At 35.5% G+C, this 15927-nt stretch overlaps 1 protein-coding gene across 3 annotated transcripts in view; it reads left to right on the plus strand.

Moving 5' to 3' along the window:
- RALGPS2 (Ral GEF with PH domain and SH3 binding motif 2) overlaps positions 1-15927 on the plus strand; it is a 169249-nt gene that overhangs the window by 26506 nt on the left and 126816 nt on the right. For all 3 annotated transcript variants that reach the window (XM_042925963.1, XM_042925961.1, XM_042925962.1), the window contains exon 2: positions 10233-10378. In XM_042925963.1, coding sequence (XP_042781897.1) covers positions 10322-10378 — 57 coding nt within the window. In that variant the 5' untranslated portion in view covers positions 10233-10321. The remainder of the gene's footprint in view (positions 1-10232; positions 10379-15927) is intronic.

Raw genomic sequence — 15927 nt, forward strand, 5'->3', positions numbered from 1 at the left:
ATTCCTGGTTGGCAATGGCAACTTTGATCCACACACTCAGGGTTTCGTGCTGTTTCTTCACACAGTGTAGTTACTTATTTTCCTCTTGCAACTAATAAGCAATCTGTGGGAAAGCACTGTTTTGTTTTGTTACTTTTTTCTAATTAAAATAATGTCTTTGTAGAAATTTTGAAATATACAAGTAAGCAAGCTAAAGTTAGGAAGAAATTGACTTGGAAACATGGAGATAGCTACATTGTAGTACATATTGGTATAATCTCTGATCTACAGCATAATAGTGATCATGATAAACAAAAGGATTATACCTTAAATACTGTTTGGTAAATTGCTTTATTCACTTAGCAGTATGCTGTGAATATTTTCCTATACATCACTGAGTTTTCTTCTGTGATATTTTAGTGGCTACAGTGTTGCATGGTGTATAATCCTTTGCCTATGGATTATTCTGTGATGTTTGACTTAGTCTCGCATTTCAGGTACAAGAACCTCTTGAGTGTCCAGGCTATTTAATTGCTCTTCTTTCTAGGCTCTTTCTTTTTTCTTGCAGCTTGAGGGAAGCACTGCTGTACTGTTAGCGCATGTGAAATTTTCACTTCAACCATGGAGTCCTTGACCTACCGTTCTGTCTGTTCCACAGTTTGATACTACCAGGCTGAGTTCTGAGTTCTTTTCTCTGACCATTTCTGAGCCTGCAGTGGCACACATCTGCCAGTTACATAAAGCTATTTCTGATTGAGCTGGATTGTTTTCATGTTTTGTTAATCTGTACAGTATGTTGGGATTTTTGTTTTATTCCAGATACATCATTTTATGAGTTAAATGGACTTTTATGGGCTGACTTTCTGAATAGAGCTTCTAGCTAAAATGTATACACACCCACCACAACCAAAAACATACAAAACAAACATGTGGAGCACAGTTTATCTTTTTGCTTGGAACTTTCTGTTATCTGAATTCTAGTCAACCTATATTTATATTTTGGGCCAGGTTGCGTGGAAGATCTCGGAGCTCTTACGTGTTAGAATCACTTGGCAAATTGGCAAATTATCATCAGGGAATCTTTACTGGAGATAGAGATTTACTTAAGATTTTCCCCTTTAATGCTCATTTATTTGAAAATCTCTCATCAAGTATTTAGTTTGGGGCCAGTTAGGTAAATGGAAATATAAACTCTCTGTGTAAGATATGGGTCAGTTAATCGATCATTCCATTACTTCTACACTTAAGTACAAATGCAACAAAATTACATCTGAAAGGCTTATTATGTATAGAATCTCTATTGACTTAAGGTAGAATCATTTTAATCCTAGTGAATTTTTTAAAGTCGCTTCATTATTTTTAAGTCTTTCTTTACACTTTGGGAAATAAAGGCTACTATTTTATAAATGGTGAAGTACAAATATATCAAATGGGCCAGTTTCTTAGGGCGCGTGGGTGGCTCAGAGGCAAGTTGAGTGCCCAATTTCAGCTCAGGACACGATCTCACAGTTCATGGGTTCAAACCCCATGTCAGGCTTTGTGCTGACAGCGCAGAGCCTGCTTGGGATCCCTCTCTCTCCCTCACTCTCTGCCCCTCCCCTGCTTGTGCACACGTGCATGCTCTCTCTCTCTCTCTTTAAATATAAACATTAAAAACATTTTTTTAATGGGCTGGTTTCTGTTCATTGTCCTTAATATACGCACTCTTCTTGAGGTAGGGTAATAAGGTGGCATTGAGAAAGGTAAAACAGTTTTCTGCTATCTTTATCCTTTTCCTTTTAAGATCTTAGTTTACTTTGTTTTGAAAATAATCGTCACACATCTTGAGTATGTATGTAAAAGATATGCCTGGAAAAAATATAAAGGTGTTTAACTTTAATAATTTGGTAAGTGATCTAGCAGTCTTACTGGAAAACAATTTAGTTTTTTTGACGTGAGACTTCTAAATGTGTAGATTAATTTAGACATTTTCAACTGTTTTTTTCTTTTGCAACCTGGTGGTGTAAAATTGCTAAACCTGTCATTGTGATTGGCTTACAGTGATTGAAGTTTATGTAAAACTTGTCTTTTTTTCTTACAGTTTGGTGTGTTCTTATCCATGTGATTGCTGTTGTTTTAAACGATGCTTGCCATCTTTTGATTAAGAATGAATTGTAGCTTAGAATTTGTTATCATTTATTCTGCGTTACTAGCGATATATGGAATAATTTCAAGGTGTATACTTTTGAATAAATTCATAAAATAATTTATAACATTTGTGTTTAGTTTACATGTAGAAGTTAGTTGGCCATCATGCTGAGAGGTGTCTCTCTTGAGGGACTCCTCCTCATTAAATTCAGTGGCTTAGTATTGCAAACTGTTTGTAGATTTATCTTTTTTTTTTTTGTCCTGAGAGATACAGTTGTTATTAGTCAGCATGTTTACAGTGTTTTTAATCATTTAGTAAATTTCTTTTCCAGTGTACTTATGTCTTAAAATATACTTTTGAAATTCTTTATTTAGAGGAATAGTTTACTCTTTTTAATCCATTGATTTATATTGTAATTTTCACAGGCTTCTGGAATTTAGAAGTAGAGGGGCTCTTAGAGGTGTGCTCCTCCTCCTTTTTTTTTTTTTTTTTTTTTTTTTTTTTTTTTTTTTTTTTTTTTAAGCCACATCACTGATGGATGGACTTGGTGCCTCTGCTTAAATATTAGCAAGGTTCTTTGCCCAACGCCTTACAGCTGGCTAGTAGTGCCCTAGACCAGGATTTGAATCCAGGGCTTTCTGATTCTAAAATCTGTGTTCTTCCCATTATGCTATGCCATTTCTAGATGCATGGAGTTTTTCCTGAGTGATTTTTTTTTTTTGTAATTCTTACAAAATCTCTCTGAGGTATATTTTATCATCCCGTATTTGTAACTTAAGAAACCAAAGTTCACTGATACTTACCTAGCATAATGCACTTGGTTAAAATCCTGGAATTGGTATTCTATATCTCATGATTTTACCACTGAACTGCTTTCTCTGCTCCTTGGTCAGGAGTGGTGGTGGAGTTATGGAGGAGTGTTGTTCATGAATTGACATGAATTCTGTTCACTTTTTAAAATACCATCTGAGATTGCCATTTCCATAGCATCAGGGCTTCTGAATTAGGAACTGGTGATGGTAGGATAAAGATGATTGAAGTGAAGGGGATACGTTGTGACTATGGGAGAGTTTGCACAGCTGAAGACTAGGAGAGGGTCCTCGAGAGCAGAGATGGGAAAAGCTTGGGTGGGAAGGGGTCTGTACAGCACTTCATATGCTTCGCTGTTTGTGGCAAAAGATGGAAGAGGGTTGTTTACTACTCAACTTCCCTAAGACCCTGTGGCACACCTCTGGCATAGTAAACCCTGAAATACTGGTTTTACTTTTCTAAGGTTTCTTCCCTATTTAGAAACCTTCCATGATTCCTTGCTTGTCCCTTCCAGTCTAAATTTCCCCATTCAACAGCTGAGACCCTCCCTAGTCTGGTCCTGTGACTTCTTAGAACTTTTCCGGAGTCCATCACAAAAATTCTCCTGAGCAAGCAGGCCAGGACTCCACACTGGACCTCCTCTCTGGGTCGTCACTTTGAAAACTTTTTTTTTTTTTTAACGTTTATTTATTTTTGAGACAGAGAGAGACAGAGCATGAACGGGGGAGGGGCAGAGAGAGAGGGAGACACAGAATCGGAAGCAGGCTCCAGGCTGTGAGCCATCAGCCCAGAGCCCGACGCGGGGCTCGAACTCACGGACCGCGAGATAGTGACCTGAGCTGAAGTCGGCTGCTTAACCGACTGAGCCACCCAGGCGCCCCTTGGGTCGTCACTTTTAAATTTGCACTCTCGTTTATGGTGTTTTTACTTTTCCTGCCTTCCGAACCTTCAACTTGTCTTTATAAACCTAAACATTATTTCTTCCTGTAGAAATCATGTGACTCTTGAAGCTGAATAGAAGTTTAACAGATAGTAGCATTCTGTTTATTTCATTTCGTGCTCTTTTCCCCTCTAGTCATATTATGAACTTAGAGTAGGAACAACGTTTTAGGTTCTTTTTTCTGTTTCCTTCCTTCCCTCATTTTGTTTCCCTACAATTCCTTCTCCCCTTGACCCTTCCTTTCTCTCTTCCGCACCCTCCGCCTCTGTCCTGGGTTTGTTTGTTTGTTTGTTTGTTTTTTATCTATCCATTTATCAACTCATCTGTCTTTTTTGTCTTTTGATTTTTCCTTCCCATCTGTCCTCCCTTTTTAATTCCCATCCAGCTGTCTGCCCCTACTGTGCAAGCTTGGGCAAGTTACCTCTCCTCTCCTCTCCCCTCCCCTCTAAAAATAGGGTATAATGTTATTACTTCATAGAATTGTTTTGATGATCCAGTGAATTTGTAATGAAAAAGTTCTCAGCAAGCCTTCCAGGTAATAAGCACTCCTGGATATTAGGTTTTATTGTGATTGTTGTACTGTTTTGTATATTCCAATATATAAAACAAACGATAGGATTTTCTATAAAAGGAGAAGTAGTTTTCCTTTTTTTTTGCAAATAAAAGTGGATGATTGTTTTTAAAAGTAGTTAAATAAGTTAGTTTTGAACTCTTAAATGTTTTGACAGTAATCTAAAAATATTAATCATATTAGCAGTCATGACTAAGATAATTATTTCTGCTTTGAAATAAATTAGTTTTTCATGTATTACATCCTTAATTGCTTGCCATATGGACTAATTTTGTGCTAAGTTCTTTGTATAAAAGTATATTTTGCCTTCTCTTGAATAAGAATTTAGCTGGGTATGGAATTCTAGGTTGACAGTTATTTTCTCTCAGCACTTGGAAGATATTTTATTTTCTTCTGTGTGCATTGTTTTTGTTGAGAAGCTTTCCATTTAATTTTATTCATATGTAAGTAAAGTGACTTATTCCACTTGCTTTTAAAACAAATATTCTCCAGTTTAGAATGATGTATATAGAATATGACTCTTTACTTTCTTTGCTCAAGGTTTGTGATTCCTGAACATGAAATTTGTATCTTGCCCATATTCTGGGAACTTCCCAGCCTTTATCTCTTTAAATATTGCCTTTTGTTATTTCTCTTCCTCTGGAACTTCTCATAGACTGTGCTAGATCTTATTATTCTATTTTTCATTTCTCTTGATCTCTATGCATTTTGCATATAATTCTTTTTGTACAGAATTTTTGTATAATTTCCTTTCTCTCCGCTGCTTCACAAATTCTCTTCAGTTTTGTTTAATCTGATGCTTAATTCTCTAGCTACTATATTTTTCTTTTTTTAAGAAACATTTTTATTTGGTTTTCCAACAAATGTTTGTGTTGCTTTTTGCATAACATTTTCAGTTTCTTCTTTTAAGGCTGCTGATTTTAATCTTTCCTGTTTTATAGCCTTTATCAGATAAGCGTTCATCTAAAGTTCTCAGAAGGTAATCCTAATAACTGTTGTGTTTCTTGCTTTTACTTGTAGCATGTTGCTTGCTTATACAGTTGGTAAATTTTTATCTTGAGCTTGCCAGTGGGGTTTTATTTGTGGGAATCCCACATTCATTGTCTTTTTGTTCCCTCCATTTGCCTGGGGTTCCAGGAGTCTCACTGGCTTGTGAACCTATTTTTGTGGATTTCTCATCTTGAGGGCCTTGAACTGTGCTGGTAGTATATAAATTCAAATTCTGTACCTGCTGGAGTATGCCTAGGATTACAGGTTTTTATTTTGTAGACAAGTTTGTGGACACTCTTCTCTAGCTTCAGTGTTAAGTTCAGGCCAAGACAGACAAGTTTCTGTATCTTCTTATACCCGTATACTTTCTTTCTTTCTTCCTTTTTTTTTTTTTTTTTTAAATAGACACTTTATCATTGAAGGAGTAGACTATTCTGGCTGGCTGGCTTTATTCTAGGTAAAGGTGTGGTTGGGTGGGGTGGGGAACAGTGTGTGTGTCTCAGTTCTCATCTCTTGGTTGCCTTTTCTATCCAACTGATAATCAAAACTCAACTTATAATTCCTAAATTTCATTCATACAAAGATTTTTATATTGTTTATCAGATGTATTGCTGGAAATTGAAATCCTCATCATATTCTTTTAAATGTGTGTAGTATTGTATGTATTATCTGATTGCCATTCGCCCTATACTGTAATTGGACATTGATATAACATTATCCTGTGAGTAATGCTTTATTCAGTGATTCAGTCTTTTAACAGATACTTACTAAAAGTAAGTAGTTGAGGGTCAAGTATTGTGTTCATGTGCCTGAATGAAAAGATGGAAAATAATGATTTTTCTGTCATGTTTTGTTTTAAATATGAGTCTTTAATATCAAGGAACTCAAAGTTCATTAGGGAGAGATACATAAATAAACCAGTGTGAAAAGATGGCATTAGAATTTTGACAAAAGAGCAGTGGAAGCACAGATTTACAGGAAAATCTCTCTCCAGGAGGCACTGGGGACTCCTGTAGCCCTGGATGTACACGAGAACTTTTTTCTTTTTAATTTCTTTTGTAAAAGCTTGAACTTTTCAAGGGTGGCAAATAGCGAAGATAAGCTTGCTTGGTGTTACACTGGAAATGGTTTTAAGAGGCAACCATGTTTTTAGTAAACTTCTGCTAGAATAATGGCTTTATTGTTGAAACAAAGTACTGGGGAATTGAGACTCCTCTCTCATTTTCTTAGATCAAAAATTAAAGAAGGCAGTGGGAGTTTAGCTATCACAAATGCTGAAAGTGAGCTTGCCTGCATGCCATGATATACAGGCTACTTAAATCTTCAGGCCTTCCATGAGTGTCATATAAAGCATGTCTTTAATATTCATTTTAAAATAAATGTTAAAGGAAAGCAAGCTGTAACAAGTGTTAAATATTGAACTGCAATTACAGTGTTTTAATTTTACCCCATTTTTTTTCCTCATGAAAGTTTTAAGAATATTATACTAGGAAGGTTTAGTTTCTTTCTTTTCTTTTTTTTTTTTAAGTTTATTTTGAGAGAGAGAGAGTCAGGAGTGGGGGGTGGGGAATGGGCAGAGAGAGAATCCCAAGCAGGCTGCATGTTGTCAGAGCAGAGCCTGGTGTGGGTCTTGAACCTACTAACTGTGAGATCATGACCTGATCTGAAGTCGGACGCTTACCTGACTGAGCCATCTAGGCACCTGAGGAAAGTTTAGTTTCTCTTGTTGAGCCCTTCATTTCTGTTTTCATCTTTCTTATAATTATCCATTGGAATTTCTTAATGTGGTTGTATACAAAGGTATTAAAATGGTTCTCACTATTGTAAATTGTGCTTTATTGAATAGCTTTACCTGTATAGTTTTTTCTCTATGAGATGAATTTCTAGGACTGAGATTTTAAGCCAGAGTATATGAGCATATCAATTCTGTATTGTCTAAATGTTCCCAAAGAAAATGCTCTAATTAATTGTGTTTCACTACCATTTCTCTTATAGTTGCTTAACTCTTTGAGGATATGTTTTATAGAAGTATTAAATGTCTTTCGCATAATATTCCTAATGATGATAGCATAACTTACTTTAGAAAAGAATATGTATCTGCTTTGTGAAATGAGATTCATTAGTGAGAAGTTGACACTTTGATTTTAATCCTTTGTTCGTTTAGTTAAAAAGTACTGGTTTCTTGGTGTGAATACCATTGAGAAGGTGGGGTGTTTAGGAGATGTGCCTGCACATCTAACATGCCTGCAATTTAATAATTTAGTTCCATGACCTCAAGCAAGGAACTAAATCTACACATTTCAGATTTCCTGTTTGGGTATTATATTGCTTGGAAAGAGCAATATCCTTCTTTTTGGATTTTAATTGCTTAGAAAGAAGCAATATACCTGTTTTGGGAATTAAACCCAAAGATTTAAATTTAAAGATTAACTGTCTTTAGAAGTTTCAGAATGAATTTAATTAAGAAGAGAGCTGTTGTGATGTTGGTAATAATTATGAATGATTGTGTCATTTGTAGCTCTAGGAAAATTAAATAGTAAAGTATGTATTTGTCTTGTTTAATTTGAACTTTTCCTGTGTGCAAAACACAGAAAGGTTTTGAGGTACATACTAAGAACATAAACTTAGTTTGTATCTAAGGATTTAATGTTTGTGTGATATCATATGAGATCTTAAACTTCACTTCAGCATTAAATAACACTGATATGTAGTACATTTACAAATAGTTTCTTTAAGGTATGCTTTACTGTACTTTTTTTAAAGTTAAAACCAGGCAGAGAAAACTGGATTCTTTACTGTTAGAGTTTAAAAATGTGTAATGTTTATTTCTGGTCTATATTACTTCATTTTCAGTAAATAATAGTAAAAAAAATTACCTATTTGAAGAGTAGATTGAATACATTTCCTGTAACAATTTAATTAAAATCTTTTTCTTTAACACTAGGGGGCACTCTTGACTTACGGATTCATATCTAAATTAATCTTCATGCATAGACTGTGGAATGAAATGAAATTATCTGAAAACATGTTATTGCAAACTGAATGTTACTTCAGAGAGAATTTGCATTATCAAGCTCATTTTATATGGCAGTGTAAATAAAAGTTGATCCTTAATAGTGGCATAAGAATAATGAACCTTATAAAATGAAATGCTGTAGATTGGAGGAAATGAAAGTATTTCAGTGCTCTGTTCACTTTCACATTGACTTTTCTAAGTGGGTTCTAAATGGTTTTAAAAACCCATTGTTTCTAATATCTTTCTCATTTAAAAAAAAGTCTAGCACCACGTTTTGCTCTTAGCAGGTATTTAGTATATATCTGAAGAAATGAAGATAGTCTTAAGATATGACTGAAGGATGCAAACTAGCAGTACATTTTAAGCATTTGAAAACCAAAATGTTTTGCTACATTCAGGAGACCTATTTTAGGCGTGTTTTCATTCACTGTGTTTTCAGTTGGGATTTTGGAGATGCCCACCAACATGTATTTTGCCAGAGGTGTATTTCTAAGGCTTTTGTCTTAATTCAAAGACTGTGGAACTTAAGCTTTGTGTGGATTAAGTAGACAAAGTCTGCATCATCATAATTGCACACTTATCACGTGTCAGCACTGTTGTGTGGGCTTTGTATATATTCATTTCTCCTCATCACAACTCTGTGAGATAGGCACTTACTGTTACCTTTGTTTAATAGATAAGGAAACTGAGCCCAGAAAAGTTAACAGTTTTCTGGGTTCATACTTAGGCAGTCTTGTTCTAGAGTCTGCTTCTAAATCACTGTCCTCTATTGCTTATCCGGAGAGAGGAAACTTAGCATCAAGAGAATTATTATTGTTATTTTAGACTCAGTTTTTAAAGCCAGTGTAATTTAAAACACCTAATTTATAGACACTTATCATTTCTCTTATGAGAAAGGATCATTGAAATTCAAAGTTAGAAAGGGGCCTTAGAGTCCATTTGCCTCTGTCATTTTATAGAGAGGAAGAAATTCCATCCTAGACAGAAGTTACCGACACAGTGTTGTACAGCAAGTTACTTGTGGAAAGGGATGCGAATCTCAAGTGAATATCCTGGCTTACAGTGAAGTGGAAAGAAGTGTGATGTTGTGGAAATAATATTTGACTAGAATTTTAGATGGCTCGAATTTTATTCTTGCCTCTCCTCATTTACCAGCCTGCATCATCAGAAGCTCTGTTTCTTTGTGCTGTGTGAGTATAATAATGTCATCCTTAATTTAGTCTATTGGTAGTTGTGAAGGTCAGAGTGATAATGATTGAAGATATTCAGTAAACTTTAAAACCCTATACAAATAAACAAACATATATTGTGGTATTTTTATGACACGTTCTGTAATCTTTTATTTTTAATTACTTGCATCTTTGTAAACCAGTTTATCGGCAATGACAAACTTACTTAGTATTGCTGATTTATAGATGTCTTTCAGATCTCTAAAAAATGTATTGAGTTATGCCATGTGTTACTTTGCCACATGGTGTTTTACACTTTTTATTTACTTAAAGCTAAAAAAGGTTTTTGAATTTTTCTCACACTAAGTGAAAAATTATACTTCCGCTTTATGGATGAACATAACAGTAACGTGTATCTAATATTGCCCATGTGGTGTTTCTGACCATTTGGAAATAGCATCCAGGATCGTCCTCAAGCTGGATATAGTGACTTAACTGAAATAAAAATAAAAAACTTTACTTCATTGAAGTTGAAGTGTTTTATTTCTTGGCATGGTGATAGGCATGGATTTGCTCTCTTAAACGTCCAGTAAGACATAGAATAAACATTTTCTGTTTATTTTTTACAGGAATAATAATGTATTTGTGGCCTTGGACATGAAGCAATCAGTCTTCTGTTACTGTTAACGTAGTGTCAAGGACTGATGTTGTGGGAAGCATGGACCTAATGAACGGGCAGGCAAGCAATGTTAATATTGCTGCTACTGCTTCTGAGGTAAGAATTTTTAGAAGTTTAGCTGTAGAGTTTCTTACCTGGCATTCTGATTTTTCAAGCATTATGGTTGGTCACAGATTTAACTCAGAATTTGAGAAAAGGACTACAAATTTTTTAATTTTTAAAAAGCTTTTATTTTTTATTTTTAAATGTTTATTTGAGAGAGAGAGAGAGGGGGAGGGAGAGGGAGGGCGCACACAAGTGGGGGAGGGGCAGAGGGAGAAAGAGACACAGGATTCAAGCAGGCTCTGTGCTGATAGCCTAGAGCCTGATGTGGGCTTGAACTTACAAACCTTGAGATCATGGCCTGAGCCGAGATCGAGTGTCAGACGCTTAACCAACTGAACCACCGAGGCACCCCCCCCCCCAAAACTGTTTTAATTGTTCCATTCATATGTTCTATACATCTTAGAAACAGTTAATCCTTATTCACTTAAGGTATGTGACAAATGATTACTTAAAACTTTTTCTTGGGTTTAGTTAAAAAAATTTTTTTTGATGTTTATTTTTGAGAGAGAGACAGAGAGAGAGACCACGCATGAGCAGGGGAAGGGCAGAGAGAGAGGGGAAGGACATAGAGAGAGAGGAAGACATAGAATCCGAAGCAGGCTCCAGATTCTGAATTGTCAGCACAGAGCCCAACATAGGGCTTGAACCCACAGACTGCGAGATCATGACCTGAGCTGAAGTCAGACGCTTAATCGACTGAGCCACCAAGGCGCCCCTTGAGTTTAGTTTTAAAGGATACATAGAATGTATATATACATACGTAGACTGTCTTTTTAGGGTATTTTTACATTGCATGAACCTTGAGGACAATAATACAAGTGAGAATACAAGATTCTTTTTTTTAGAATCACATAATTTTGACACTGTCCAGATCCCTTGATTCCCAGTCTCTTAAAGGAGATCAAAAACCATTAGGCTGAAATGTTGGAAGGGGTGTAGCTTAGAGTGTAAAGACGGAAGTGAAGACTGAACTCGATGCCCATCTCTCTAGTTAATGTGTTGGGATTTTATTTGTGCCTCACAGTTTTTCTTTTTTGCTTTACCTTTAAATCTAGAGTACTTGCCTTCTTTCCTTAATAGCTTAGCAACCAGCTCCTCTATTTCTCCTTTATTTTTCTCTTGTTACAGAGGATGAGAATAATGTTTATGACTTTTTAACACGTTGGCCTCAAAGTTGCTTAATAACTTCAACTCCATTTTGCCCCAGCCAGTTACTTAGGCCTTGCTGTCAGTGAAAATATTCTAAGTCTGTGGTTTCGATTATTTTTCTTATGCTGATGATTTCTGTATTTCTATCTCTAGCTCTTGCTTCCCTCATATGCATTTTCATTAAGCATTTCTGATGAACCAGACATTTTATGTATAATATGAACAAAATCCAAGTTACTTGTTACTATTCTGCTCTACAACCTGTAAAGAAAATAGTCCAACCCCTTTCTCTGACTTTTGTTAATAGCATTACCAATTTCCCGTCACTATCTATATCAACACTATTTCCCTAGCCATCTAAGTTTGATGTTTAGATTTGTCATTAACTCACTTCTCCTTTGTGTATCACAACCCATTTTCTCATCACAGCAGGGAGAATATGCGAGCAGAACAGAAGTTCCAGTTCTGTAATGTAACCATGCAAGTGATACCCCATTCTCTCTGCCACATTCTGTTGGTTAGAAACAGGTCACAGTGCTGCCCACACTCAGGTGGAGGGAGCTCCACAGGATGTGAGCGCCAGGAGATGCAGACACTTGGCAGCTGTTGTAGAGCCTGTCCCGCACTCCTCCTCTCTAGGATCCGGCCCTTTTCTCCTTATTTCGACCAGCACCATCTGAGTTTGGTCATTATTTCTTGTCTAGATTATTGCAGCAGGCTTTTAGCTTGGTCTTGCACTTCCATTCTCTGCTATTTTGGGTCCGTTTGACTATAATTCAACCTTAATGTTCTTAAAATACAGCTCTTAAGCTTTTTTGTATCCCCAGATTGTCCATGGTTCCCCATTGCCTGTTAATTAAATGCAAATGACCCTAAACCTTTTATTTAAGACTTTCCTCATAATGGCTCTAAATTTTCTTTTTAATAGACTTAACTCCTGATAATTATCAACTTGAAATCTCATTCTAATGAAAGAATACTACATCTTGCTGATGTTTGTATAAACCATTCTTTTCCTACTTTGGTTACAGCCTTGTCTGTATTAGTTTTTCTACATGGAATTTCTCTTCTCAGTCCAGTGTGCCTCTCCCTCTCACTGCACCAAAAAAAATACATTTTATCTGTCTTTCAAAACCTATTTCAAGTGTTATACTTTCAGTACAGTCTCTTCCTGATCCCCTCAAAAGATAAGAGGTTTCCTATTTTGAAACTATCACTTAAAAAAATCCCACTTTTAAAATAATTTTTTTCAATAAGTGTATATCACTTTAATTCCTCCTTGAGACAGGGATTATATTATTATATGTTTGTATATATGTTTATATTACATACATATAATATATATGGGTGTTTTTATAACCATATTTTTGAATATGTTAAGTGTATATATATATATATATATATGTGTGTGTGTGTGTATATATATATATATGTATGTATATATATATAGGATATTTATAACTATATACCCTGAAACATTTGGTCTAATATTGCAGGAAACAGTACACAATTATTTGTTATATAAAATAGATCATTTTACTGTAAAAAAAAAAAAAAAAAAAATCTGCCCTAAAAGTGAATGAATTACATCAGGCCTCGGAATAATACAGTTTAGCATATGGTAAGTGGAAAAGGCTGTCTTTTAAATTGTTCTACACTGTGGTAAGAAAGTAAAATTTAAAAATACATATTTTTTGCCTTTTCTTAAAATAGAGATCTATTAATATAACAAAATGCAAAGATCCCATAAATCTGAGAAGCTTATTAAATGGATAAAATACTTGATCTGGGTGATTGACTTCCCTGTCTTAGTACCTTTATAGTTAACCTGTACCAAAGCTTCTGAGATCAGAAGAGTTGCAGTGAAATTTTTCTTTTCCAGATATTGAAAGGTGTCAGTGGTTTTAATCTTGTCTTGAATATAGAATTACTACTCTTCCCTTAGTGGACGTTATACTTAAATACTGTGTAGCTTATCAGTACCAACTTCTTTGTTGGTATTGGGGAAGCAGATAGATATCCCTCTTAATTTCTTAAGCTTCTCTAATGGCTTATAAGGAGGAAAAAAGGAAAGTGATTACTTGTTTTGATAAGCAATAAAATTGCCTTTATGATTTGCTAACTTGTCTTGAGTGAGTTAAAAACTTGGAGAAAATTGCCAAGTTATGTTTAAAATTAATGTCTCTACTTGACAGAATGTATTTGGTTATTGGGGCAGTAACTGATGTCTGTTTGAATGTTTGACATTATAAGTAAATTTCTAAATTAGTCTTGGGATATAAAATAATGATGTTGACATACTATAATCAGAATTACAGAGAATAAACACACGAAATAAAATGCTGTTAGGAAAAATGATTATGGGACGTTGGGTTTCTGCTAGATATGTAGAGGTTGGAATTCATCACTCCTGTCCTCACAACATGAAAAAAAACAAACAAACTGAAAATCAGGAACTCTTCTTAGCTCTCTCAGAAAATTGATGTCACAGAGCAAACTGACATTGATGACCCAAAAACTGGAGAGAGGCAAATAGGAAATTAATTTACCAAGAGTATAAATCACTCTAGCCAGAAACGGGTAGAAAAACTTAAGCTGTAGTTGACAAATTGCTGGAGGCATTGTGTAGACTAGCAACTAGCTTGAAGTTAGAAACTCCTGAAGGCCCAGTCTTGGGTTCTCCCAACCCCCACTTTAGTGTTTTACCTCCAGAAGCTCTACCAGGTTCTCACAGTGAAGATCAGAGAAAAATACCCTCCTGCTTCTAGCAGGGGGAGGGGAAAATAACCATTCTGAATTATACCCAGTGCATTCTCTTCTCCCCCGACCTCAAGGGAAACTCCTTTGCCAGAGACCTACTTGGGGCAAGAGAAATACCCAACACTAGCCCCCTCCCGCCTTTCTTTCTCATTTTCTCAGGGATCAGCAGTGGTGGTGGGGTACTGAGAAGTACTTGAGGTCACAGCCCAAGGGCATAGGCTCACAAAAAGACCTTATAGAATACTCCCCCTCCCCCCCCCCCCCCGTACTTCACCACCACATCAACAGGGCTCCTGTATAATAGTGAAGGATTATAGCAGAAGGAACTGCAAGACACAGATTCTATCTAAGAAGGAGTTTCTAGGGAAACCCAAAGACAAAAAGAAGGACACTAGAAGAATTGAAGAGTAGACACATCAAGTACAATAAACAGTAAACACAGCATAACTCCTACCTATAGAAACATAAATCCTTGTACTGAAGACCTGTTTACCTCTCAGTTCCTATTACCCAGTACATCATGTCTGGTTTTCATAAAATTACAAGGAATGCTAAAAGGTAAGAAAAAGACGTAGTCCGGACAGACAAAGCAGGTACAAGAGCCAGACTCAGGTCAGATATGGCAGAGTTTTGGAATTCTCTCTGGATAATTAAAATAACCATGATTAATAATGCTAAGGGCTCTAATGGAAAAAAATGGACAACTTGTAAAAACAGATGGACAATGTAAGCAGGAATACTGAAAGAAACTATTAGAAATCAAAAACTTGGTGACCAAAATGGAGAATGACTTTGGCTCACCAGTAGACTGGTGGCCAGTAGTCAGTCAGCGAAAGAATTAGTAATCTTGAAGATATGTCAGTAGAAACATCCGAAACTAAAATGCAGAGAGAAAATAGAATGAAAAAAATGGAGTAGAATATCCAAGGACTGTGACAATGACAGAGGGTGTAACATACACGTAATGGAAACCAGAAGGAGAAGAGAAAGGGGCAGAAGAAATATTTGAAGTAGTAATGGTTGAGAATTTTCCCAAATTAATGACAGATCCTTTCCTTTGAAATGATTTTGATACTTAGCTGCTAATGAAAGTGAGAGAAAACATAAAAATGAGGCATAATGACAAGTGTTCAAAACTGATGGATAACAGCTGGTAGTTTGACATACATATTTATACATTGGCAACTGAAATTTGGTGAATTTTTTTGTGCCGTTAACTGTAGCCACTATTTAATAGAGCATGATCTAATATGTTCTTATAGCAATGATGCTCTGATTTCAGCCAACTGAGGCAGAGTACATTTTTATCTCGTGGTACAGATGAAGTGGAAATTGAACAGAAATAAACTTTTCAGAGCCAAAAGCCACCTATTGTTTTGTATGTAATAACAGCAAATTCAAACTTAAAATAGTAACCTTAAAACAGAAAACTGTTAACTTTGTAGTATAATAGGAAGAATAGTATCAATTGTACTATTGCAGACAGACATCACTTAACAAATACGATCGGATTACTTAGTTAATGAAGTTCTGAATGTTTTATGATTTAGGTTATGAAAATAATTTGTATTTTTCTTTAAAACTATAGTTTAAAAATTATAAACAGAGGTATTCTTCTCCCCTAACTTGCC

Source organism: Panthera leo, chromosome F3 (assembly GCF_018350215.1).
Source record: "Panthera leo isolate Ple1 chromosome F3, P.leo_Ple1_pat1.1, whole genome shotgun sequence".
Classification (NCBI taxonomy): domain Eukaryota; kingdom Metazoa; phylum Chordata; class Mammalia; order Carnivora; family Felidae; genus Panthera; species Panthera leo.